Source organism: Dermacentor variabilis, chromosome 2 (genome assembly GCF_050947875.1).
Source record: "Dermacentor variabilis isolate Ectoservices chromosome 2, ASM5094787v1, whole genome shotgun sequence".
Taxonomy (NCBI): Eukaryota; Metazoa; Arthropoda; class Arachnida; order Ixodida; family Ixodidae; genus Dermacentor; species Dermacentor variabilis.
Genome location: NC_134569.1, coordinates 7,287,052 through 7,313,458, shown reverse-complemented (window position 1 = coordinate 7,313,458; position 26,407 = coordinate 7,287,052). Strand labels below are relative to the sequence as shown.

The 26,407-nt window shown below is 47.3% G+C and overlaps 1 protein-coding gene across 4 annotated transcripts in view; it reads left to right on the top strand.

The window, feature by feature from the left end:
* Positions 1-611: 611 nt before the first annotated feature.
* LOC142571324 (SH2 domain-containing adapter protein D-like) overlaps positions 612-26,407 on the top strand; it is a 36,259-nt gene continuing 10,463 nt past the window's right edge. The window contains exons 1-3 of one of the 4 annotated variants that reach the window (XM_075679588.1): positions 612-901; positions 4,997-5,033; positions 6,790-6,920. In XM_075679588.1, the coding sequence (XP_075535703.1) occupies positions 5,011-5,033; positions 6,790-6,920 (154 nt within the window). In that variant the 5' untranslated portion in view covers positions 612-901; positions 4,997-5,010. Of the gene's footprint in view, positions 902-1,168; positions 1,190-4,996; positions 5,034-6,789; positions 6,921-26,407 lie in introns of those variants that run through there. The other 3 variants (XM_075679589.1, XM_075679585.1, XM_075679586.1) reach the window with 3 other exon arrangements.

The window sequence follows — 26,407 nt, the reverse complement described above, 5'->3', positions numbered from 1 at the left end:
GACTATGTATCGCAGGTATGTGTGGGGCTTGTCAGTGCAGCGCGATAGGAAATCTCTTTCTAGAATCCCCATAAATATGTTCGCGTAGGTTGGTGCAAAAGGCGTACCCATGCTTGTACCATGTATCGATCTGTAGGTAGTAACTCTCCTCAAATTCGAAGTAATGTGTTAGAACTAATTCAAGGAGACACAAGTAGACTTCAGCAGAGTGTTGTGCATAATTATGTTTAGACAGCGTTTGTTTTATGGACTGTACGACCCCCTTTTCCCATCTACACTTGCCCATACGTCTGAAGACACACGGAAATTGTTGATATCCTCGCATTCCTCGACTACACCCGGGGGGGGGGGGGGGATGACAGAAGACCTATGGGCCCCGGGTGCCAGACGACCTAGCCATGCCACTGGCGATGACACAGAGCCAACCAAACGGCATCGTATCCAACAGCCTTTGAAAGAACACATTGTCAGCCTAAACTTACCCCTCGTTTCCAAAGAAGACGCATACTTACGCGCATAACGTGCCTCACTATCCCTCTCCTTCACTACCTGGAACGGCCACTTTTTTGCCTAGGACACGACCGGCTTCGTGGCCTAGGACGACCGAAACCAGCTGCCATGGAGCCAGCTGCGAAGCCGACGGCAGCGCCATATCTACGTTGTCCTCAACCAATGCCTTTCCTCAACTTGCATTGACGTCACTGATCTGTATTATGCTTTGAGTAGTAGCCCGGCGGCCCGGCCGTTCCGTAAACCGGCGTTGCGTTTGTGGGGCAAACGACTGTGTTACCGCTTTCCGAGGCCGTCGCAGCCGTTTAATGGGCACTGCCACACCCCATCCTGCCGCGTTCGCGTGCGGCGGCCTTGCGGCACGGAAATACTCCGCCTGACAGCTGCTGAGGTAGGCGTGCAACAGGTGTCAAATGCGTCTGCTCAGCAAACTCTATGCGCTCAGCCGCTTGGAATGTCGTCTGCACGTCCGAGATTGCACGTCGCTGCTTACCGCCCTTGACAACTTCGCCTGGGCCAGCTGTTGAAATGAACGTAGCAATATTTGCTTCACCGTAGGCTTCCGTCGTTGCATGAAAGTTCAGTGTGCTCGTCTTGATTGGTAGCGCCGAGCAGTGCAGCACCAGCCTAATAAGAATATTTGGAATTTGATCTCACATTACAAAGAAAAACTAACCTTGTAGGTCGCCGTACCGGTATTACATAGCGATTGTTTGCTTGTTTCTTTAGTTTGCCTTTTGTGTACCTGAGCAAGCTACCGCATTGTTTCCCGAAGTGTGGAACCAGCTAGAATCATATGCTAGTTACTTGTGTGTCATTTAGAACAGCTAGAGACTTGACCCCTAACAGCTTCTTTTTCTAATGCAGAAATGCAATGTTCTCCCTCGCTCCGACCCAGACACTCTATCCCCAGGAAGTACTAGCGTTGTAATACCGCTACAACGTTATAGTAGCAGGTGCAACTGCGCCTCTAATTTCCATTCTGCTTGCTAATTATTTGTCTTTTATGATGAGTTGCACAGTTCGCAAATTGATTTCACCGGCGCATGTGCATTTCGGGCATTTAGAGTAGTTTAAAACTCTTCTCACAAATGCATAGTGTGATGACACTGCTGTGACATAGCGCGTATATGAAACTGGTGCATATAATGGCATCACTTTTGTAGTGCTTCTGCAAAGTGGTCTTGTCTATGCCTGTACAGTGCCTGGCTAAAATTTCTGGCCATGGCTCTTCTAGCAGTGTTTTGTTTGCATGCTTATCACAGGCACAAGTCAGCTCCACAAAATTGTCTCTGGGTGCAAAAATAAGAAAAATTCTGATTTACAATGTGCTAACCTAATATTTTGCTTCTATCATTGGCATAGAAATTTTTCTTATCTGTTGTTGTAGATAAGAAAAATGCAGCTGTTCCGTTATTACCCCTATGAGTGTCTGGATATGCTCTTGTATGAGGCTTTTTCGTTGCTTAACCATTGCTTCTTTCTTGGAAGAAAGTGTCTGATCACTCGCAATTTTTTTGCTGCCACGTTTATGTGTTCAAGTATAACTTGCTTACTCAGTAATGTAGCTGATTACTGCTAACAGACTGTTAAAAAAAAGTGAATTGGCATCATCCCTGCTTGAGGAAAGGAAACCATCACTTACAAAAGAGTTTTATTGGGAGCAATCCATTACGTCTAATTCATTACATGCCGGTCTAATGACAGGAAAAGGTGCCTGCGATGAAGTACCGTGCAAAGTGCATTAAAGTCTGCGTTAGGGCTACATGTGAAAATAGAGAAAGGGTAACAAATTTTGCTATAATTTAAGGCTGCTTCAGCCAAGTCTTCCCTTGCCGTCTTGTTTTGAGTTACATTGCAGTCCATGGAAGGAAGTCAGACAAAGGTGACTGCCGGAACAACTGACAGGCTTAGGCATCACAATGACTATTTGAAAGGAGAACTGGAAGCAGACCAGAACGACTTGGAAGTGGAGCAGCTATTCAATGCTTTTCATTCACAAGATGGTGCAGCAAGTCATGAACAGGCAGATGAAGCTCCTAGGTACACGAAACTAAAGCATGAAGTGATACCCTACATTCAAGGAACTAATGAATCACTGTTGAGAATTTTCGAGAAGCATGGTGCACTGATTGTGCATGCACTGGCTAAGGAATTAACTCATCAGTGAGGCCTGCTCAAACTATCCAGGAGAGGTTTCCCTGTGCAGGTTGAAAATCTGCCTACATTGGGGAAACGGGAAACTTCCAAACATGAATGGAACAACACAAAAAAGATGTTACCAAAAAACACATGGCATCAGATGCCATCACAGAGCACGTTCAAAACACGCACTGTGTGATAAAAGGGGAATAGGCTAAAGGCATTGTTATGGAAAATAATGTGTCAGCAAGACTGCATGTGGAATTGCTGGTTATGCAAACCACAGAAAGCACGATAAACAGCCAGCAAGTAATCGGGATCTCTATTGTCAAGCCTAGTTATTGTGAACGTAGATACTATAACAAAGTATCGGGCGTAATGAAGTACAGTGGAACCCGGATACACCAAACCTACATCTAATGAATTATTGTGTAGAATGAGCAGCTGTAAAATCCTCTTGAAAGTTTTAGTATAACATTTTTATTTTATGTATTGAATTACCTGTGTATGGAACTTCCTTGTTATACCCTTCAGATTCAATATATGCTGGTTCCACTGTATATCTAAAATGATTCTACCTGATATCAGATTGTAATTAACATGTGCTTACAGCAAATATCAGATTAACAAAGCTATTTCAGTGCCATATGGGATATCGTTTTAACAAGGTTCGACTGTATTCTTGAACTCTGGGGTGAATGCACAATCAAGCATACATAAAGAAATCTTGTAATGACTGATTCAGTGTGACCAATGTGTCTGTGCAGATGCCTAAATATCCTTTCTTAAATTTTTTTTTTCTGCATTGGTCAGTCACATGTTCTACTAATGATGCTTTTACCAGATCAGGTAGTGTCTTGTCAAACTGTATTACATCAGAATATATTACTGTTCTATAATTATCTGTAGGTCCCAGCATTGTTTACAGATTTACACAATATTTTTGGCACTGCATGCCGAGTTGTGCAGAAGCTGATACTATAATGTTGGTGAGGGTGTCTCAGATTACCGCCTTGAGTTCTTCCTGAGTAAAGGGCTTGGTGGTGCTATACATGTCTTGCTTTATCATCTTGACAAAAAAAAAAATTGTATGCTATTGAATCATGGCAGTAGTACAGTCATGTGGTGTAATGTGAACCATGGTGGCTACATGAAAGCTGTAAAATGGCTGCCAAGCCACTCGCAAACCCCACAAGATGGGTACATGCACAATCTTGCATAAAAATTGGGTGATAAATGTTCTCACAGGTGACCAAAAAATAATCCTTCACAGATGTATGCCAATCTGACAACTGATACATCAAAGATTGTAAAGCTGTATAATCGAGTTCTCACAGGCAACAGGTCTGCTGCAGAAGATGAGGACATTTTGGATAGGTTCTATCAAGTGCTAGACTGTGGGTGGTGGAAGGGCCAGCTCATATTCTACAAAGAGAGACTTCCTATACCCAAGAAAGATTACAAGGAAGATGGAGAAGTGATTTTAAGGATAGCATATAGAAGGCATCTGAAGAGTGTTATTAGGGCAGTATCATGGGGGCAGCTTGACATATGTTCTTGTCGGGAGCTATGGAGAAAATTTCCTGCACAGCTTCCACGCTTGCACACATAAAAGAAGCAGGCAGCCGACCACTTTTGCCAGCATTGGTTTCGAATCCTGTAGTGATGAGCTGAGAATAGCAATTCTTGACAGTTCTTCCATAGACAGACACATTATGCTCATTGCTACCATTGTTCTACGCCCACCGTGAACTGCCACTGCATGTCGCCTGAGCATGCTCACAAATGGCAACCTGTTGCTGTCTCAACTGGCACTGTAATGCGCTATTTGCTAACATAAACATGTAGCAGAAGCAAGATCCTGCTTTTCAGGATAAAATTTGTTTAATTAGAAAAAGTGCAAGTTTGTAAATTTTACATGCTCATGTGTGGACAATCATATGTTTTATGATGTTCGCAGACAAAGGCCTGACCCAAGTCAAAGTGTTGGAAGAAAGAAATTTTGTCTATTCCTTTCAATTGAGTATAGATACATCACCGACAGACATGCACGAAACACATTAACGGCTCCTCGTTAGAAGTGAGTCATCTGAGTACTTCATTTTAAATTGTGCACACTTCATGATGCAGCACATTGTGAAAGATAATTGGAATTTCAAATTGGAAAGATTGGTATCATACTTCAGTGGACACTGTTATGCGGACACTTTAGCAGTCACTGTCATGGGCACATAAACGTCTATGGAGCACCAGATTTCTGCAACAAAATATTGTCACAATAATAATAACATACAAATTAATACCACCATGTCATCCTATGCCTAAACAATGTTATAACATGCAGGTAACATTGGCAGTATGGATGGCAGAGCAGCCAGTGGGTGAGTACAGCCTTTCTTTGACATTTATGATGCCACCAACATTAACTTCTATGAAATATCCTCAGGGCTAAGGGCTAAAATATGGATCAGCAGAATGCAACTCGGTTCATAAACCTTTACAAGGTTTCGTGATTATTCGCACAGAAGTTCAAAAAATGTCTTTTTAATGCCCAAATTGATTAAAAAGAACACTGTCTGCCACTAACTGCTGACAACAGCACTTGGCCAAAAGGCTAACTTGCCCATTGTAGTTAGTGTAATCCAACTGGTGTGGCTCATAATAAATCACTGAAGTGAAAATATCACAAATGGTATGCTTTACTGAGAGAATGACCACTGAACTTTTGACCGGTCAAGTATCACGTGCTCTGTTAGGGCAGGCTTCATTAAGGATATGTTCCAATACCATTCGCATAACTTTGAAAGTTCTAATTTCGATGTTAATTGGACAGGCACCAAACATGGAGCCATTGACCCACTAGCAATTGAGAATTGCATGTGTGTGCTGGCAGGACTGTTTGCAAAAACTTTTGAGGTTGTGTAAGACACATTTGTATTTTCTAATGTTCTAGTAACATAGGTGTTAGTATACACTTATGTGTTTTGTATGTCATAAACTCCTTACAACAGTAGTTAAAAAGTAATTTACTACCTACACATGAAAATAAATTGGTCTCTGGGCTTATTATAAGTTCGAGCAAGGTCATGCTTTGTGATGCTGGAATCAGCTACCTACTCATACATTTAACATGTGCTGCCATCTGAACCATTGGTGCCATGCAAGTGAGAACCTCCTAGTATTAAGGTTTTGTCACTTTCTCTGAGGCAGCAGAAAAGTTTTTAGATTTGTCATGATGTGTGGTTATGTCCTCTATGTGGGCTGTAAGGCCTGCATTGTGTTTTGTGATATCTGTCATCCTGCGTGCAGGGATTGTAGTTGGATGTGGCAGTGTAGCACAGGCTGGCTTTCAGAAAGAGATGGCAGCATTACCGCCTGCAAGGCTGGGCAAGTTAACACTAAGTGGAGAGGTTCTGCTTCCATCACTGAAAGAGACATACTACATCCATTGGGAAATGCGGTTCGTTCCAATAGAGGTGACACTCGGTATACGGGCCACCCCTGCCTCTTTTAAGCACGGCTTCCTCTGAAATAGTAAATTGAAGGGAGAGAAAGCATACACAGGTCCTGTTGAAAGTTTTTTGGATTTGCTCATGCATAATATGGCAAGGGATGTAAAAGACCTCAAATGTCACATGTGTGTAAGGCCTCTTTATGGCCCTATAGGCTCTGAGGTTATGCATAGAAAGGGTTCATCAGTATAAGGGTTCAGATTGCAATAGGCAAGGGGTCATGGTTGAATGAGGAGCTCACCATATTAAAGGCAAGGCTGAGAATGTAAAGAGCTAACAGCTACTGAAATCAATAAAAGCATGGAGCATTTGTGTTGTGTTTAAACAAATAAGGGTCACCTTGTATTTTACTTGGCCTCAATGATGCTCCTGTGTTCCCAAGTCCTCACGAGTCACTGTGTAGTTCGATTGTCAAATCTTTTCAAGGATGCAAGTTGTGCTGTTACGAAGGAGTGTAACCTTATTTTGAATGACAAAGGGGATAGTGTGAATTGCATAAAAATAAGCCTTGTATTCAACATCATTGCATTTAAAGTACGTAGCTCTTGAGTTTTAAATCTTCTAAAGTTAGCAGAAATGTTTCTTGAGACTCTCCTGAAGATTGCAGCGAAGCATATGTGTGCAGGGCAGATGACGACAATTGGAGTTGGGATACAGACTTTGAAGACGATTCTGGATATGAGGTGCCACTGCAGGCTGGAGACTACGAGCCCATTGGCTGGCCTCCTCAGCACAGTGCAAAACTCGAGAGGTCTGGTGAGTGGAAATTGCAGCACTGGACAGCAACTTCCTCAGGCAGTTGTTGTATAACGATGCTGGTTACAGGAGTGGGGGAGGCATATTGTGCACATGCCCCCACCTTCGAAATTTCTATGGACCAGGGATACCTGGCATAAATTGATGTACAACAACCACCTGCTTTCCCGATTAAGTGTATACTCCCTCCCCCAAGAAAAAGATTCTGTGTAAGCACCACGCACTGACCAATTGTGGACCTTCCCACAGGTCTCCGGAATGTTGATTGGCAAAATCATGGGACTGTCCCAATTCGTCTCACCTGTAGACAAAACCATTTACAAACTACCACTGTTGTCAAGCCCACAATATTGTGCCACTTCATTGAGTGACACAAAAAGAAAGCACTTGGAACTCTAGAAATGTGCAGTAATTAATAGAAAATTAACATTTCGCCCAACATCTTTTATCTGGAATTGCTATTTCAAGCACCGTCTGTTTACCAAGTGACATGTGATCATAGTGATTACACACCTTATTTTGCCACTCACTGCTTGCACATCATTTGAAGTTTCAGAACTGGTGTAACACTGGCTTGTATTGCTGACAGAGAGCACATGGGAGTACTACAAGATAGTGCCCTGAATAGAACTCATTATCTTTTTGGTGAACTTATGCCATAAAGAAAGTTAATGAGAGTAGGAGCTTGGTTATCAGTGTCATTTCATTCATAGGCGGAAAGTTTTCATTTTTCCGGGGCGGGCTGGGGCTCAACCAGCTTTCCTAACCCACACACACACACGCATACACACACACGCACGCACGCACGCACACACACACACACACACACACACACACACACACACACACACACACACACACACACACACACACACACACACACACACACACACACTGACATTTTGGTGGACGTGCGGGGTACGCGTCTTCACCACGGAGCTCCCCAGCGGACGTCTCACCCAGCCTGAGACCATGCTTCCAGTGGAAGGCGGCGCATCTGCAGCAGCAATGCTAACTACACATACCCAGTATGTTGCTCTACCTCAGCCGCAAGACCCTGGCAAGTTCAACAGCCTCGATGATGTTGACGTGGAAGAATGGTTGAGGATGTATGAGCACGTCAGCAAGGTGAGCAGGTGGGATCCGACCATAATGCTGGCCAAGGTCGTGTTCTACCTCGACGGAACACCGCGAACGTGGTTTTACACAGACGAGGAAGATCTAACCAGCTGGGACTTGTTCAAAGAAAGCTGTCCGACGTTTTTGGTAATCTGACCGGTAGACAACTAGCTGCCAAGCAACAACTCGCCACGCATGCCCAAACTGATACCGAGTCGTATGTCTCCTACATTCAGGACGTCCTAGCCCTATGTCATAAAATCGACACGTCCATGCCAGAGGCGGGCAAGGTTGGACACATTATCAAAGGCATTGTGGACGACGCATTCAACCTTGTGGTCTTCAGAAACTTATAGACTGTCGACGCCATCATGAAGGAACGCCGCTGTTTCGAGCAGGCGAAGAGTTGCCGTATATACAATCATTTTACACGGCTTCCAAATACTTCAGCGATCTCTTCCTTTACCGACCCCACCGACCAATCTAGCTCGCCACCATCAAGCGAAAACGTGACCCGAATTGTACACCGCGAACTCGAAGCAGTGTTTCCTGCCTCGCCTCAACAGACGTCTTGGAGCAACACTGCTGAGACGATATCGCTGATCCAGTCTGTTGTTCGCCAGGAAATTGCTAACATGGGTCTTCCCAGCGCCTGCTCCTTGAGTCGCCCTGACACCAGCCCTGCTCCTATGGCTCGGTACTATCGTAGTCCACCTCACAGTGTCAGTTATGCCTACACCAACAGGAATCCCTCAGACTGCCGTACACTTGACGACAGGCCGATCTGTTCCTGCTGCGGCCAAATCGGTCACGTTTCCCATCACTGCCAGAGCTGTTGACCATCCCCTCCTCAAAACACCTTCAGGAATTCAAGTTTGCCCCGAAGTTCCTCATCCCATCGCTTCTATGACTCTTCCGACGCCACTACCTCGACTCGGCGCTGCGCTGTCTCGCTGTCGCCACGTACGCCCCAACTTCACCGCTCTCTGTCGCCAACCTACCCAGGACCGTCCCAACAAGAAAACCAAGGCAATGCGGCACCTCGAGGTGGTGCTGCAATGTTGGATTCGCCGCAAAATCCTCCTTTGACGCTATTTACAAGACGTAACCTTCTTGACGTTCAAGTTGATGGTACACCCGTCACAGCCCTCATAGATATCGGAGCACACATATCGATTATGACCAGATGCCTACGCCGCCATTTACAGAAAATTGTTACGCCTGCCGTTACTCGGTTCGTACGAATCGCTGACGGTAGCATGGTGACCGTGGTCGGAATGTGTACTGCACGTGTGAGCATTTCCGGCCGCCATACTGTCGTCCTTTTCACCGTGCTTGACCAATGCCCCGATGACCTCTTCCTAGGCCTAGACTTCCTCTCCGCCCATTCAACACTCGATTGTTCCTCTAGTACTGTGCGCCTTGACCTGCCCCTACTGGACGTTCCTCCAACACCTCAGGAAATTTGCCTGAGTCCTATTGATTTTGTTCACATTCCACCACAGGTCTTAACATACATCGAAATGTCTCCTTCTATGCCACTTCCCGATGGTGATTACGTCTCTGTTCCCATAACTGCCATCATTCTCACTCACAGCGTTATTGTTCCGCATACAATACTGAGGGTCACAGACAATCGCACGTACCTCCCTGTGGTGAATTTCGGGCTCGCTGAGCAAATTCTGTCTAAAGATATCACCCTGGCTACAATCACTGCCTTAGAAGTTAGTTGCATTGAGACTTTTGCCGTCGACGCTTCCTGTAAGCCTTTCTGGTCTGCCGAATGTACTGACAACGACATTAGGAAAATGATCACCCCAAATCTCACTCCTGCGGAGACTGAACAGCTGTGCAGTCTATTACTTTCCTACAAGGATATATTCAACCTGAACAGCCGACCCTTAGGCCAGACGTCACTTGTCAAACATCGTATACATACAGGCGATAATCCACCCATCCATCAGCGACCCTACCGAGTTTCAGCTTCGGAGTCTCATGTCATCAAAACGGAAGTAGACAAGATGCTAGTGAAAGACATCATTGAGCCATCAAGTCCCTGGGCGTCCCCTGTTGTGCTGGTCAAAAAGAAGGACGGCTCATGGAGATTCTGCATTGATTACCACCACCTCAACCGCATCACGAAGAAGGACGTATACCCACTACCTCGTATCGATGACGCCCTCGATTACCTATATGGGGCACAGTATTTTTTGTCCATTGACCTATGGTCCGGACATTGGCAAATCGCTGTCGATGATCTAGATCGTGAAAAGACCGCCTTTATAATGCCTGATGGTCTTTACCACTTAAAAGTTATGCGTTTTGGGCTATGCAACGTTCCGGGTACCTTTGAGCGTATGATGGACTCATTACTCCAAGGATTCAAGTGGTCGACTTGTCTCTGCTACATAGATGATGTTATTGTGTTCTCGCCCTCATTCAGCACACACATTGAGCGCCTTTCAGCTGTACTTGCCGTCTTTCGCAAGGCCGGTCTACAGCTCAACTCGAAGAAATGTAACTTCGGTCATCATGAGATTACTGTTCTTGGACATGTCGTCAGTGCGACTCGCATCTGACCGGACCCAGAGAAAATTTGCACCATGAAAGAGTTCCCTGTTCCACAGTCCGCAAAAGATGTCCGAAGTTTCGTGGGCCTTTGCTCTTACTTCCGCCGCTTTGTTAAAAATTTTGCCACCATCGCACGCCCTCTCACAGATCTCCTGAAAAGTGTGCTGTTTTCATAGAGATCCTCTCAGGCCACTGCCTTTTCACGCCTTACCGCAATGCTCACCACCCCACCGATTCTAGGACACTTCGATACTTCAGCCCCTACAGAGGTGCATACCGATGCCAGTGGCTACAGAATTGGTGCCGTCTTGGCACAAGTTCAACATGAACACGGCCATGAACGTGTCCTCGCTTACGCTAGCCGTCTTTTGTCACCTGCAGAGCGGAACTACTCTATTACCGAGCGTGAATGTTTGGCAGTTGTCTGGGCAGTGGCGAAATTTCGTCCCTATTTATATGGCAGGCCTTTTTCCATTGTAACAGATCACCACGCTCTCTGTTGGCTTTCGTCTTTAAAAGATCCCACGGGAGGCTTGGACGATGGGCTTTGCGGCTACAAGGGTATTCCTATTCAGTGGTGTATAGCTCTGGTCACCTACACAAGGACGTTGACTGCTTGTCCCGTTACCCTGTACACACGCTAGCCAACGCCGACATGGACGCTTCCGCAAGTGTTCTTTCCATTTCCCAGCTTTTGGACATGGCCAACGAGCAACACCATGACGCTACTTTGAGGACCCTCATTGACCGCATGGAATCTGCTCCTACTGATCCATTGTTAGGGTGGTTTGTTATCAATGACGGCATATTGTACCGACGCAGTCTTCATCTGGACGGTCCTCCCCTTCTCCTTGTCCTCCCTCAACACCTCCGCTCAACCATGCTTCGGGAGCTTCATGACGCCCCAACTGCCGGACACCTTGGGTTTGCTCGCACTTACGACCGCGTGCACTGCCGCTTCTACTGGCCCGGCCTCGCATGTTCTGTACGGCGCTATGTAGCTGCTTGCAAGCCCTGTTAACTTCTCAAAAAGCCAGCAACGCTTCCGACATTCCACCTGAGCCATTCTTTCGCATGGGTTTGGATCTCCTTGGCCCTTTCCCAGAGTCCAGCTCCGGCAACAGGTGGATCGCTGTTGCTACTGATTATGCGACGCGCTATGCCATCACTCAGGCACTTCCCATGAGCTGCGCAACCGACGTCACAGATTTCCTACTCCGGGATATTATTTTAGTACACAGCGCCCCGCGACAGCTCCTTACTGACCGCGGCCGCACTTTCCTCTCCCAAGTCATCGCTGATATCCTACGTTCATGTTCTACCAAGCACAAACTGGCTACCTCCTATCATCCCTAGACCAACGGCCTTACTGAGCGACTTAATCGGACCATTACTGACATGTTATCAAAGTATGTTTCACCCGACCACAAGGACTGGGATGTGGCCCTCCCTTATGTCACATTCGCCTATAATTCATCATGCCACGATACTGCTGGGTATTCCCCCTTTTACTTACTCTTCGGTCGGGACCCTGTATTACCAGCGCCCTGTCCCATTTTCTTCTCTTGTGTGTGTCTGTTTATTTGGCGTCTTCATATTTTATAATGAATACCATTGGACACTTCACTCCCCTTGACACAGGATTCGAGGACTGAGTATGCCCGTGACGCCATCGCCCACGCTGATCATGCGCGCCAGCTTGCCCGTACTCGTCTGTTGGCATCGCAAGAATCTCTACGGCAAGCTTTCAATCGCCGCCATCGTGACACCTATTTTTCACCAGGCTTTCTCATGCTACTTTGGTCCCCTTGCTGCCGAGTGGGGTTCTCCGAGAAACTCCTTCCGTGCTACAAAGGCCCTCACTGTGTTCTACGTCAAGCGACCAATGTCACTTACGATATAATCCCCGAGACCTCTGTCATGCCATCCGGTTCCACATCACCTGACGTCGTAAATGTCTCTTGGCTTAAGCCTTACTATGCCCTACCTGACGGCCGCATCCGAAGCACCGGGACGGTGCTTTTTCTGCTGGGGGTCGTGTTATGGTAAAAAAAAAAGACAAGGTCGTTGACGTTGAAGTTGACGAAGTGGCAACAGCCTCTTGGGATCCTCGGCTGCTCTCTGTATTCACCCTGTAAATACACCGTGTAGTTTTATACCTGTGACAATATGTGTGTGTGTGCGTGCATGTGTGTGTGTGTGTGTGTGTTTCTCATTAATTAATCACAGGGAACCCTGTTCATGAGAAGGAAATTCACAGAAGAATAAAAATGGGTTGGATCGCATACGGCAGACATTGCCAGCTCCTGACTGGAAGCTTACCTTTATCATTGAAAAGGAAGGTGTACAATCAGTGCATTTTGCCAGTGCTGATATATGGGGCAGAGACTTGAAGACTGACAAAGAAGCTTGAAAACAAGTTAAGGACCGCGCAAAGAGCGATGGAACGCAGATTTCTAGGCATAACGTTAAGAGACAGAAAGAGAGTGGTTTGTATCAGAGAACAAACGAGTATAGGTGATATTCTAATTGACATCAAGAGAAAAAATGGAGCTGGGCAGGTCATGTAATGCACTGGTTAGATAACTGTTGGACGATTAGGGTTACAGGATGGGTACCAAGAGAAGGAAAACGCAATCGAGGATGACGGAAGACTAGGTGGAGCAATTAAATTAGGAAATTTGCGGGTGCTAATTAGAATCGGTTGGCACAGGACAGGGGTAATTGGAGATCGCAGGGAGAGGCCTTTGTCCTGCAGTGGACATATAACCGGATGATGATGATGATGATGATGATGATGATGATGATGATGATGATGATGATGATGATGATGATGATGTATTTCTTGCACTTGCAAGAAGCTTCGTGTGACCTCGAAGCATTGTTCACTGAAGTGACCACCATATATGAGAATTTACAAGACCTCATAGTAAGAGACGCTTCGATTTCACAGCCCGAGTCCTCTCCCACCACCAAGAATCTGGCGTATCTCAGTGGTGTAATATTCCTTCGTGAAGTGTCATATATTTGGCTATTACTAATATTGCTACGAAGCAACTAACTACTGCGGCAGTCAGACCTGTGACACAGCAGTGCATGCTAAGAATACCTGGGTCCGAACAGGCTGCCATTGGAATCTGAACTTGGCGACGTTTAACACTGGAACGTTATCTAGTGAGGCGAGTCTAGCAGTGATATTAAAAGAATTAGAGGGCAGTAAATGGGGTATAATAGGGCTCAGTGAAGTTAGGAGGACGAAAGAAACATATACAGTGCTAAAAAGTGGGCACGTCCTGTGCTACCAGGGCTTAGCGGAGAGACGAGAACTAGGAGTCGGATTCCTGATTAATAAGGATGTAGCTGGTAACATACAGGAACTCTATAGCATTAACAAAAGGGTGGCAAGCCTTGTTGTGAAACTTAATAAGAGGCACAAATAGAAGGTCGTACAGGTCTACGTCCCTGCATCCAGTCATGATGACCAGGAAGTCGAAAGCTTCTATGAAGACGTGGAATTGGCGATGGGTAAAGTAAAAACAAAATATACTATACTGATGGGCGACTTCGATGCCAGAGTAGGCAAGAAGCAGGCTTGAGAAAAGTCAGTGGGGGAATATGGCATAGGCTCTAGGAATAGCAGGGGAGAGTTATTAGTAGAGTTTGCAGAACAGAATAATATGCGGATAATGAATACCTTCTTCTGCAAGCAGGACAGCCAAAAGTGTACGTGGAGGAGCCCGAATGGCGAGACTAGAAATGAAATAGACTTTATACTCTACGTTGACCCTGGCATCATACAAGATGTGGACGTGCTCGACAAGGTGCACTGCAGTGACCACAGGATGGTAAGAACTCGAATTAGCCTAGATTTGAGGAGGGAACGGAAGAAACTGGTACATAAGAAGCCAATCAGTGAGTTAGTGATAAGAGGGAAAATAGAGGAATTCCAGATCAAGCTACAGAACAGGTATTCGGCTTTAACTCAGGAAGAGGACCTTTGCGTTGAAGCAATGAACAACAATCTTATGGGAATCATTAAGGAGTGTGCAATAGAAGTCGGTGGTAACTCCGTTAGACAGGATACCAGTAAGCTATCGCAGGAGACGAAAGATCTGATCAAGAAACGCCAAACGCCTCTAACCCTACAGCTAGAATAGAACTGCCAAGTTAATCAACAAGTGTAAGACAGCTGACATAAGGAAGTATAATATGGATAGAATTGAACATGCTTTTAGAAACGGAGGAAGCCTAAAAGTAGTGAAGAAACTAGGAATAGGCAAGAATTAGATGCATGCGTTTAGAGACAAAGCCGGCAATATTATTACTAATATGGATGAGATAGTTCAAGTGGCTGAGGAGTTCTATAGAGATTTATACAGTACCAGTGGTACCCACGACAATAATGGAAGAGAGAATAGAATTTGACATCCCACAAGTAACGCCGGAAGAAGTAAGGAAAGCCTTGGGAGCTATGCAAAGGGGGAAGGCAGCTGGGGAGGATCAGGCAACAGCAGATTTGTTGAAGGATGGTGGGCACATTGCTCTAGAAAAACTGGCCACCCTATATACGCAATGCCTCATGACCTCGAGCGTACCGGAATCTTGGAAGAACCCATGAGAAAGGGGACGCCAAGGACTTGAAAAATTATAGACTGATCAGCTTACTGTCCATTGCCTACAAAGTATTTACTAAGGTAATCTCAAACAGAATCAGGATCACCTTAGACTTCTGTCACCCAAAGGACCAGGCAGGATTCCATAAAGGCTACTCAACAATAGACCATATTCACATTATCAATCAAGTGATAGGGAAATGTGCAGAATATAACCAACCCTTATATATAGCTTTCATTGATTACTAGAAAGCGTTTGATTCAGTCGAAACCTCAGAAGTCATGGAGGCATTACAGATTCAGGGTGTAGACGAGCCGTATGTAAAAATACTGAAAGATATCTATAGCGGCCCCACGGCCACCGTAGTCCTCCAAAACGAAAGCAACGAAATCCCAATAAAGAAAGGCGTCAGGCAGAGAGATACGATCTCTCCAATGCTATTCACAGCGTGTTTACAGGAGGTATAGAGAGTCCTGGATTGGGAAGAATTGGGGATAAGAGTTAATGGAGAATACCTTAGTAACTAGCAATTCGCTGATGATATTACCTTGCTTAGTAAATCAGGGGACCAATTGCAATGCATGCTCACTGACCTGAAGAGGCAAAGCAGAAGGGTGAGTCTAAAAATTAATCTGCAGAAAACTAAAGTAACGTTTAACAGTCTCGGAAGATAACAGCACTTCACGATAGGTAGCAATAATAGTAATAATAATAATAATATTTGGGGTTTTACGTGCCAAAACCACTTTCTGATTATGAGGCACGCCATAGTGGAGGACTCCGGAAATTTTGACCACCTGGGGTTCTTTAACGTGCACCTAAATCTAAGCACACGGGTGTTTTCGCATTTCGCCCCCATCGAAATGCGGCCGCCGTGGCCGGGATTCGATCCCGCGACCTCGTGCTCAGCAGCCCAACACCATAGCCACTGAGCAGCCACGGTGGGTAATAGGTAGCAAGGCACTGGAAGGTGTAAGGGAATAGATCTACTTAGGGCAGGTAATGACCGGGGATCCGGATCATGAAACTGAAATAATCAGAAGAATAAGAATGGGCTGGGGTGCGTTTGGCGAGCATTCTCAGATCATGAACAGCAGGTTGCCATTATCCCTCAAGAGAAAAGTGTATAACAGCTGTGTCTTACCAGTACTGACGTACAGGGCAGAAGCCTGAAGGCTTACGAAAAAGGTTCTACTCAAATTGAGGACGACGCAACGAGCTATGGAAAGAAGAATGATGGGTGTAACGTTAAGGGATAAGAAAAGAGCAGATTGGGTGAGGGAACTAACGCGTGTTAATTACATCTTAGTTGAAATCAAGAAAAAGAAATGGGGGCATGGGCAGGACATGTAATGAGGAGGGAAGATAACCGATAGTCATTAAGGGTTACGGACTGGATTCCAAGGGAAGGGAAGCGTAGCAGGGGGCGGCAGAAAGTTAGGGTGGCGGATGAGATTAAGAAGTTTGCAGGGACAACATGGCCACAATTAGTACATGACCGTGGTAGTTGGAGAAGTATGGTAGAGGCCTTTGCCCTGCAGTGGGCGTAGGGCGTAACCAGGCGGCAGCAGCGGCGGCCGCTGCTGCTTCTGCTGCTGCTGCTGCTGCCGCCGCCGCCGCCGCCGCCGCCGCCGAAAAATTTCTCTCCAGAGGCAGCTTTCGATCAGCAACGCCGCAAACAGAACCGGGAACGAGCTCGTCTAGGCCATCCAAATGTGGCAGCCCGGGCACAAGAACAGGCTCGTGAAGCCCAGCGCAAGCAGCAACTGCGTACTGAGGATCCGGCAGCCTACCAAGCCGTTGTGTAATCAACCATCGGGATTAATCCAGTGATAAACACCGGGTATTAACCGTCTGCACGGAGTGCTTGGACGGTGATTCTTTTCTTTGTTTCCATCATTTCGTTCTGGCTAACTCAGAAGGAGCCTGTTCGAGGGTGTTGCTTTATGATGCAGGTGGAAGCGCAGTCACATGGTATTTGCCATATTTTGCAGGTTTTATTCTTAGCTAGAAAAAATTAGTATGCAATTAGTACGTCATTGAAAATACCGCAGTTAGATGTCCCTTTACTGTCCCTACAAATGCTTCATATAATTAATTACAATTACCTGACTAAATCTCAGTACCGAAAAAATTACTTCCAGCATCTCCACTGTACTGTAAACAATATGCAGTTGGTTTTCTTCAAGTAGCACATTGCTTTTTTTAAAAATCTTGGTGCATGATAGTTAATTTGAACACCCTGTATATATTTATGACCTCTGCATGCAAGTGACAATGTTTTCACCCCTAATTAATGTTATAAATTATTACAAGTGTTTTTTTAATGAGTCGTTAGCTTTGCTTACTTGAAATAGAAGCGAGACTTAGACACGTACATATCAATCACCTGCATTTCGCATGCCATTGATAAAAGACTCTACCAAAGGGGTATCTAAAGTTTACAGTTTTTTCAAAAGTCAAAAAGCATGCAAAGCATATTGAAGCAAGCTGAGCATACAGCAACATATTAATTCCCTAGGCATGAGCTACCCATACGTTTAGAAATAATTGTTAATTGGCTACCTCCTTCTCTTTAGAGATACATATAATAAACCTTTTCCTGTGTAAATATTTAAATATATTGTATATGTGCATGGTGTTTATAGTGGAAATATAAAACAATGTTGAAGTGAGAAAATACGGATGAGGCAGCCGCCACTGGTCGTTCTAATGTGCTTGATCTCCTACTGTCAGGATTTGCAGAAATAAGACAAATCATGAATTAATATCCATGCACGTCCGCACCAACAGTGATGCAGTAAGCTATTAGCGACAATAAAATTTTAAGTGAGACGATCGAGGCAAGTCAAACGAAGCCTCAAATGATGTGGTTGACAAAACTCTGGCAATGACACGTTAGGGTGGGGGGTGAGGGGGGGGGTGATAGGCTTTGGCATTGCCAGGGAGCTCAGCCCCCTCCGGAAGAGTACAGAGGGGGCTCAGGTCCCTGAACCCCCCCGCAGTTGGCGCCTATGATTCCATTACTTGCCAAATGCCACAGTGCTCATTAGAACTGTACCAATTCTCAGCAAGAAGAGCAAACACTGTGGAGGTCACCAGCACCGTGTTTCTCTAGACTGTGATAACACCATCTGGGCAATCCAAGAGCATCCAGCCTCAAGCTTGGCACAAAGCTTGTGGGGACGCTTTACTTATGTTCTCCCCTGCATGGCTCTCGCATCTTGTGTAATCCGGCTTCTCCCCATAGCTAAGTGCCAGTGGTGGTCATTGTGGTTGCAGCACATTACAAGAGATGGCGAGAGCGTTGCAGTACTAACACCACCTAACGGCGGGGTTAGTCGAGCATGACAGGAAGTAGGCCCCCTTCCTCTTTGGCTCGGGGTGGGCAAGCGGCGCAGATGTTCTTCGCGTGCGCCGATCCATGCTTCTGCAAGACTGTCTCGAGAGGCCTAGGAGCAGGACACCAGAATGGACAAACACAATCGTTCGCATGACCGTACATGCGAACAGACAGGCGTTTGTGCCCAGCATGGGGCGAACATATTTGCTCAATATTGTCACATAGTAGTGATGGTGGAGAAGGCAGCAATACTGGGAATGATGAAACTAGCTTTTTATTGGGCGAACTTGTGACCCCAAAACAGGCTACGCTCAAAGAACAGCGACAGTGGTGAACACAGTTGGCGATCGTCGAAAATCTCATCAGTGGGTCAGGTGCGTCAACTTTTATACATGAGCCATCGAACGTTCCAGATTAATCGCTGGTGTCCGCGTGTCTTCCAGAAAGTCCTACACCATTCGCGTTGCGCATACATGCAATCAAATTACACAAGGTTCAGCAACAACAGACCTGCGGGTAGAACCATTGATAACATTCTAGAAACTTCCGATACATGCAGGCGAGTCCTGCGCTATGTGATAACATTTGTTAGGCGGTGAAACGTGGTCACCCGATAAACAAGATTACGTGTCAATGCCTCAGAAGAACTTCAGTTTGGCCTAGTTGGTGTTTACTGCATATCATATTGACCGCAAGTAAAGACGGTGACAGCGGAAGAGAACACAAACTTTTTTTTTTATAATTGGTTGTCCCGCTAGGCTGATGAGTGATCTTGTTTGCTGTGTTCTGTGCATGTTCTATTTGTCTATATATGCCCACGGGCTGCTGTGAATAAACCAGTTGAAAGTGTTTGTGTTCTCTTCCGCTGTCCCCATCTTTATTAGCGGTCAATATGATATGCGTCAATGCCCCCCCCCCCTCAAAGGGCATCGTCCTGATGCTACAGGCATGACAGAAAACAAAAAGGCCAGTTATTAAACAAAAGTAACAAAATAACAAAGAAACAAGTCCAAGATAACATAGCTCCCCCGAAAAAAGCACAAAGTTCAGCTATGCAGAGTCCCAATGTTCACTAGCACTGGTCGAACGGCTTAAGTCTCACAACATGGACTACTTCAGGTCGTGAGCGGCGTTGCTGTGTCAGTGAAATGCTGTCTGGCACGACCTCATAGTCGAGGGCACCAATGCGTTGGATGATCTTGTAGGGCCTGAAATAGCGGCGTAGAAGCTCCTCGCTAAGTCCTCGTCGGCGTGCAGGGTCCAAACCCAAACACAATCGCTGGGCCAGTACTTGACGTAGCATTGTCGAAGGTTGTAGTTTCAGCTGTCAATCCTCTGCTGGTTCTTGATCCGCAGGTGGGCGAGCTGTTGGGCTTCTTCAGCGCGCTGGGGCTAAGTGGCGACGTCAAGATTCTCTTCGTTGCAGATGTACGGCAGCATGGCGTTGAGAGTAGTCGTTAGATTCCTGCTGTGAACCAGCTTGAACGGCGTGATCTGTGTTGTTTTTTGCACCACCATGTTGTAAGCAAAGGTTACGTATGGCAAGACCGTGTGCCACGTCTTGTGCTCAACATCGACGTACATTGCTATCATGTCTGCGAGGGTCTTGTTCAGGCGCTCCGTGAGACCATTGGTCTGCGGATGGTGGGCAGTAGTCCTCCTATGGCTTGTCTGGCTGTATTGCAGAATGGCTTAGGTTAGCTCTGCTGTGAAGGCCATTCATCTGTCGGTGATGGGGGCTTCTGGGACACCATGTCGCAGCAGGATGTTCATGACGAGAAATTTCATCACTTCGGCTGCGGTACCTTTCAGCAGAGCTTTAGTTTTAGCAAAGCGGGTGAGGTAGTCTGTCGCCACGCCAATCCAATTGTTTCTGGATGATTACATTGGAAACAGTTCCAACAAATTCAGCCCGATCTGCTGAAAAGGTCGGAAAGGAGGCTTGATTGACTGCAGTAATTCCGCTGGCCTTGTCGGTGGTGTCTTGCGTCGCTGACAGTCTCAGCATGTCTTGACGTAACAGGCGACGTCAGCAGTCAGGCACGGCCAGTAATACCTTTCCTGTATTCTCGATAGCAACCGGGAAAATTTGAGTGCCCAGCGGTAAGATTGTAATGGAGGGCGTGCAGTACTTCTGGATGCAGCGCTGATGGAACAGCAAGAAGGTAGTTGGCGCAGACTGGTGAGAAGTTCTTCTTTACGAGTATGTAGTTTCGAAGCTTGAACGAAGACAATCCAGGCTGAAATGATCTGGGGACAACGTCTGTATTCCCTTCTAAATACCCGACGAGGCCTTTTAGCTCTGGGTCTGCTCGTTGCTGTTCAACGAAGTCTTCCACGCTTATTATTCCAAGGAAGGCGTCGTCATCCTTCTCATCTTGCAGCGGCGGGTCAATGGAGGCGCATGATAGGCAATCTGCATCAGAGTGTTTTCGTCTGGACTTGTAGATTACAGTGGTGTCGTATTCTTGAAGTCTGAGGCTCCACCACACCAGCCATCCTGATGGACCTTTAAATTAGCTAGCCAACACAATGTGCGATTGTAGCTGACGACTTTGAATAGCCTGCCATATAGGTAAGGGTGAAATTTTGCTGTAGCCCATATGTTGGCGAGGCATTCCTTTTCAGTCGTAGAACAATTGCCTTCCTCTTTTGACAGCTACCGGCTAGCGTATTCTATCACTGGTTCAAGACCGTGTTTCCTCTGGACTAGGATGACACCGAGGCCTAGGCTACTGGCGTCACCGTGGATTTCGGTGTCGGGGTCTTCGTTGAAGTGCGCAAGTACTGGCAGTGAATGCATGCAGCTTTTGAGTTCTTGAAATGTGTTGGCCTGCGGCGTTTCCCATTCGAACTCGACATCACATTTGGTTAGATTTGTCAGTGACTCAGCAATGTGTGAAAAGTTCTTTACAAAGCTCCTGTAGCAGGCACACATGCCAAGGAACCTACCCACTGCCTTTTTGTCTATAGGCTGCGGGAACTTTACGATTGCAGCTGTCTTCTGCGAGTCAGGGCGGACCCCAGATTTGCTGACGACGTGTACTAGGAACAGAAGCTCATCGTAAGCAAAGCGGCATTTTTCCGGCTTCAGAGTGAGCCCTGATGACTTGATGGCCTCTAGTACTGTAGCAAGCCACCTAATGTTGAATTCCAATGGCGGAGTCGGAGCAGCCGACGGACTCCGCGAGCGAGCACGCGACTCTGGCGCAGAGCAACGCCTCCAAATCCGCGAGTGGAACACAACCTGCGCCGCCGGAGCAAGGCGGAAACGGAACTTGTATCGCCGAGTTACCCAAGATACCTTGCGTGTAGTCACTTCCTTCCGCTGTTTGCTCCCACCACCGCCGCACCGGCCGCACCGGTCACTTGTCTCGTCAGCGCCGTTCACCTGTCGTTTCTTTTTTTTTAAGTGCGGAATGAATATCTCGCCAAGCGTGCAGCAGCTTTTGCTTCCTCGCGGGTCGTGACCGGTGGCGCCTCCCAGCAGACAAACGTGGTAAAGGAAATACGTCACGCAGAGTTCCGGTCCACTCCGCCAATTTTGGTGGAGCATCTTTTTCTGCTCCACGGAATGACTCCCGCTCTGAATCCACTCCGACTCTCTCATTGGAACACCTTACTCCCGCTCTCACTCAGTCATTGGAACAAACTTGCTCCGAAACGAGCAGAAAAATTTGCTCAGACTCCGCCATTGGAATTCAACATTAGGTGATCGTCGAAATTTCCGGCAAAGACAACGATGTCATCCAAGTAAACAAGACAGGTCTGCCACTTCAATCCTGCTAAAACCGTGTCCATCAAGCGCGCGAATGTTGCAGGCGCCGCGCACAGTCCAAATGGCATAACCTTGAAATCATAGAGGCTGTCTGGTGTGATGAAGGCGGTCTTTTCGCGATCTCTTTCATCAACTTCTATTTGTCAGTAGCCAGACTTGAGGTCCATCGATGAGAAGTATTTAGCGTTGCACAGGGGATCCAATGCATCGTCTATCCGTCGGAGGGGGTATGCATCCTTCTTAGTAATCTTGTTCAGTCGGCAATAATCGACGCAGAAACATAGGGTTCCGTCCTTTTTCTTCACCAAGACTTCAGGAGATGCCCACGGCCTTTTTGATGGCTGGATGATGTCGTCGCACAGCATTTCGTCGACTTGTAGCCTAATAGCTCTGGCGGAGTGGTCGAGCGCACTCTTCAGTTATTATGCGATGCATTGTGATTAGTGACTCATGATGGAGTAATCGGCTCCTGTGTCTACTAAGGCGGTGACTGCGTCGCCGACGAGAAGTATGTTGAAGTCAGTGGTTCTTTCATTACAGTTAGGTCTTGGCGTTGGATCACAGCTGTGTCGCGTTGACCTGTGGCTGGTACATGGCCTCGTCAGGTCGTCTTTCGTAGGTGTATTCCTTGCTTCCAGACTTCGTCGGGATGGTGGAATGTCGTTGTTATGTCGTCGAGATAGTCTCTTCGCTGGCGGTGGAGGATCTTCGTCAGTTCGACGAACAGCAACCGTACCTTTATCGATTGCTGCTTTTAGGTTTCCAGATATGGGCTGACGGACCGGCCCCAGGCTGGGCCAGTGTATGGACGGCGCTGCTGCGACAGGTAGCGGCCTGGTGACGGCGAACGGGACGGTGATTGAGGGCTCCACTGAGTAGCGGCGATGGAGTCTGTGATATCACGAGAATGCTCCCCGAGCTTTGGATGAGGCGCATTGACAGCGAACCCTCTCAGTCCCAAGTCGTGGGATGGGCCTCGGCAGCACACATGGGCGGCTTCTCCATAGTGATAGCAGAGCAGGTGGTGGTTGGGGGCTCGCCAAATGTCCGTCTTCCTCACGTCGCTGCGCTGGGCGGCGGGTGGGCATGCTGGCAGTGGCGGCGATGGACGACAGAATTGTGGCGTTACAGGGCCTTGGCTCGGGCAGAGAGGGGGACCTTGATGGCAGGCGACGGCGGCGTAGGTTATCACATCGCTTCGGGCATGGGAAGCAGCAATATGGGATGCACTTCAGAAACGCCCAGTGATTGCCGAAGTTTGTCCTTGACGATGTCAGTGACTGAGGACACCTGAGGTTGCTACAAAGGACACATCTTGCGCAGTTCCTCACGCACAATGGCCGTGATGGTCTCTTGGAGGTCACCAGAGCCCAGTAATTGGATGACACACTGTGGCATGAGCACTTGGTGGTTATGTTGCCTATTGTGCATTTCTAGAGTTTTCTCAATTGTCATTGCCTCTGTCAAGAACTCAGCTAAGGTCTTCGATGGGTTGCAGATCAGTCCGGTGAAAAGTTCTTGCTTTACGCCTCACATCAAGAAGCGCACCTTTTTTTTTTTTTCGAACATTTCCAGGTCGCCGTGGTGGAAAGGATGGGTCATCTCTTCCGTGAAGATGGTGATGGTCTCATTGGGTAGTTGCCCTCCGGTTTCCACCAGAACTTTAGCCCTTTCTTTTCGGACAATGCTCATGAACGTCCTCAGGAAGTTACTGCGGAACAGGTCCCACATTGTAAGGGTGGACTCCCGGTTCTCGAACCAAGTCGTCACGGCATCTTCCATGGAGAAGTACTTGTGTCGTAGCTTATCCTCAGAGGTCTAGTTGTTGAAGGTCGAGATCCTTTTGAAGGCTTTGAGCCAGGTTTCCGGATCCTCCAACATTGCTCCACGGTTGGTAGGGAGCTCCCTGCGTTGTTGAAACACGATGGGGGATGCTGGAGCTGCCATTGTGGTTGTTGAGCTGGCCACAGTCTTCCTGGTTGTATCAGGCAGAAGTCCATCCTCTGGGGGCAGTCCTTGCAGTCTGCAGCTAGCTCACTGGTCTTGGGCAATGTTGGTCTTGTCCTCGGGCATCGGGCTTGGATTGCGGCTTTGCGGTGGCGTTCGGCACATGAATGCACTAGCACCTCCACCAGATGTCACATAGTAGTGATGGTGAAAGAAGCAGCAGTACTGGGAATTATGAAACTAGCGTTCTATTGGGCGAATTTGTGCCCTCAAAAACAGGCTACACTCAAGGAACGGTGACAGCCACGAACTCATTTGGCGATAGGTGGAAATCCGATCAGTGGGTCAAGCGAGTCAGCTTTTATACATGAGCCATTGAACATTCCAAAGTAATCGCTGATGCCCGCATGTCTTCCAGAAGGTTCTATTCCATTCGCATCGCGCATACATGCAATCAGATTACACAAGGTTAGGCAACAACAGACATCAGATAGAACCATCAATAACATTCTAGAAACTTCCGATACTTGCAGGCACATCCTGCACTGTGCGATAACATTTGTTAGGCAGTTATTTCTTCGAGCGTATTGTGTTCATGACCAAAGCAGGAAGGAAGATACTGGACCACCTGGGAATAGGACGCTCGAACGAGGTGGAGATGAAGCTCCCCATCCCAAAAGAGGTCTGACGCCAGACCAGAATCGACCCCATACCGGAGAACATGAATCCCGAGTTCAAGAAGAAAAGAAGAGCGGCGAGGGCCAAGGCTTTCATCGACCAGCACGCCAACGACAAGCCCGTGCAGTATGTGGACGCAGCCGAATACCAACCAAACGCCTTCGCAACGGTCGTCATAGAGGCGTCAACCGGTGCCACGAGGACGGCAGCGAGCGTGGGAAGTGCCGGAGCGGAACAAGCGGAGGAGGTAGCCATTGCCCTGGCCATCACCGACGCAGACTGCCACACGGTGCTGAATGACTCGAGACAGGCGGTGCGAAACTTCGCCAAAGGCCAAATCTACAGGAAGGGCAAGCGCTAACTGCGAGCGGCCAAACTACAAGACAGAAAAGTAAGACAAGTGGTTCCCGATGCACGCAGGCGACGCGTTGGAACGCAATGAGAACCACAATGAAACGGCACACACAGCGGCGCGAGCGCTAACCAACCGTGCCCCGGCTACAGACCATCCGACGTGGTTCGGAACCAGGGACCACATGACGGACTACAACGAAATCACGAAGGCACCTGGCTCGCAGGACTCTCCCACCCCCGCACCTGAAGCTGAGTCGAGCGGAGGTGGTACTACTGAGACAGCTCCAGACCGGATCACTACCGAGCCCGGGACTGATGCATCGCATGTACCCTGAGACATATCCGACCGATAAGTGCAGAGTCTGCCGGAGGGAGGCGGCAGATTACACGTGCATCTTGTAGGACTGTGTTAAAAATCCAGAAGAAGCAAAATCAAGAACAATCCCACCTCGCTTCGAGGCAGCCGCAAAGAGCTACAACCAAGACGAACAGCTCTGGGCCATCCAGCAGGTCCTCGGGACGCTCGAAAGGCAGGAACCCAGCGAGACAGCAACGGCGAGCAGAGACCCGCGCCGAGTAACGGTGACTTCGTAGATGACGTAGGCCCTCATAGAGGCACACGGGCGCCCAGCTGCAGGCACAAATAAAGTTGGCTCCAATCCAATCCAATGTTAGGCAGTGAAACGTGGTCACCCGATAAACAAGTTCATGTGTCAGTATCCAGTCGCAGTGAGTCAGAGTTCCTAGATTTGTCACGCACCCATCGGTATATTCTGTGGATAGCAATTTGGCTAGCAGGCATTAGTGTACGAAAGGTGCAATAAATGCCTTTGTGGTTGTTTGCACTACTGTGTTGTCGTTCCTTTGTCCCAAGAGCACATGTGAGACCCCCACATCTGGCTGTCCAACGTGAACATCTTGGGGTATCGGGCGATAGCTTTGACAGTTTTTCTTTGTTCGAGACAACCTTTGTTTGAACCGAAGTGTAGGCCTAGTGGGGATTTTGTGGCGTGCTTTCTTGAGCGAGGTGATGGTTATTGTAGTGGGTTTAAACTTTTCAACATGCTAAGCCTTTTCGCAAGT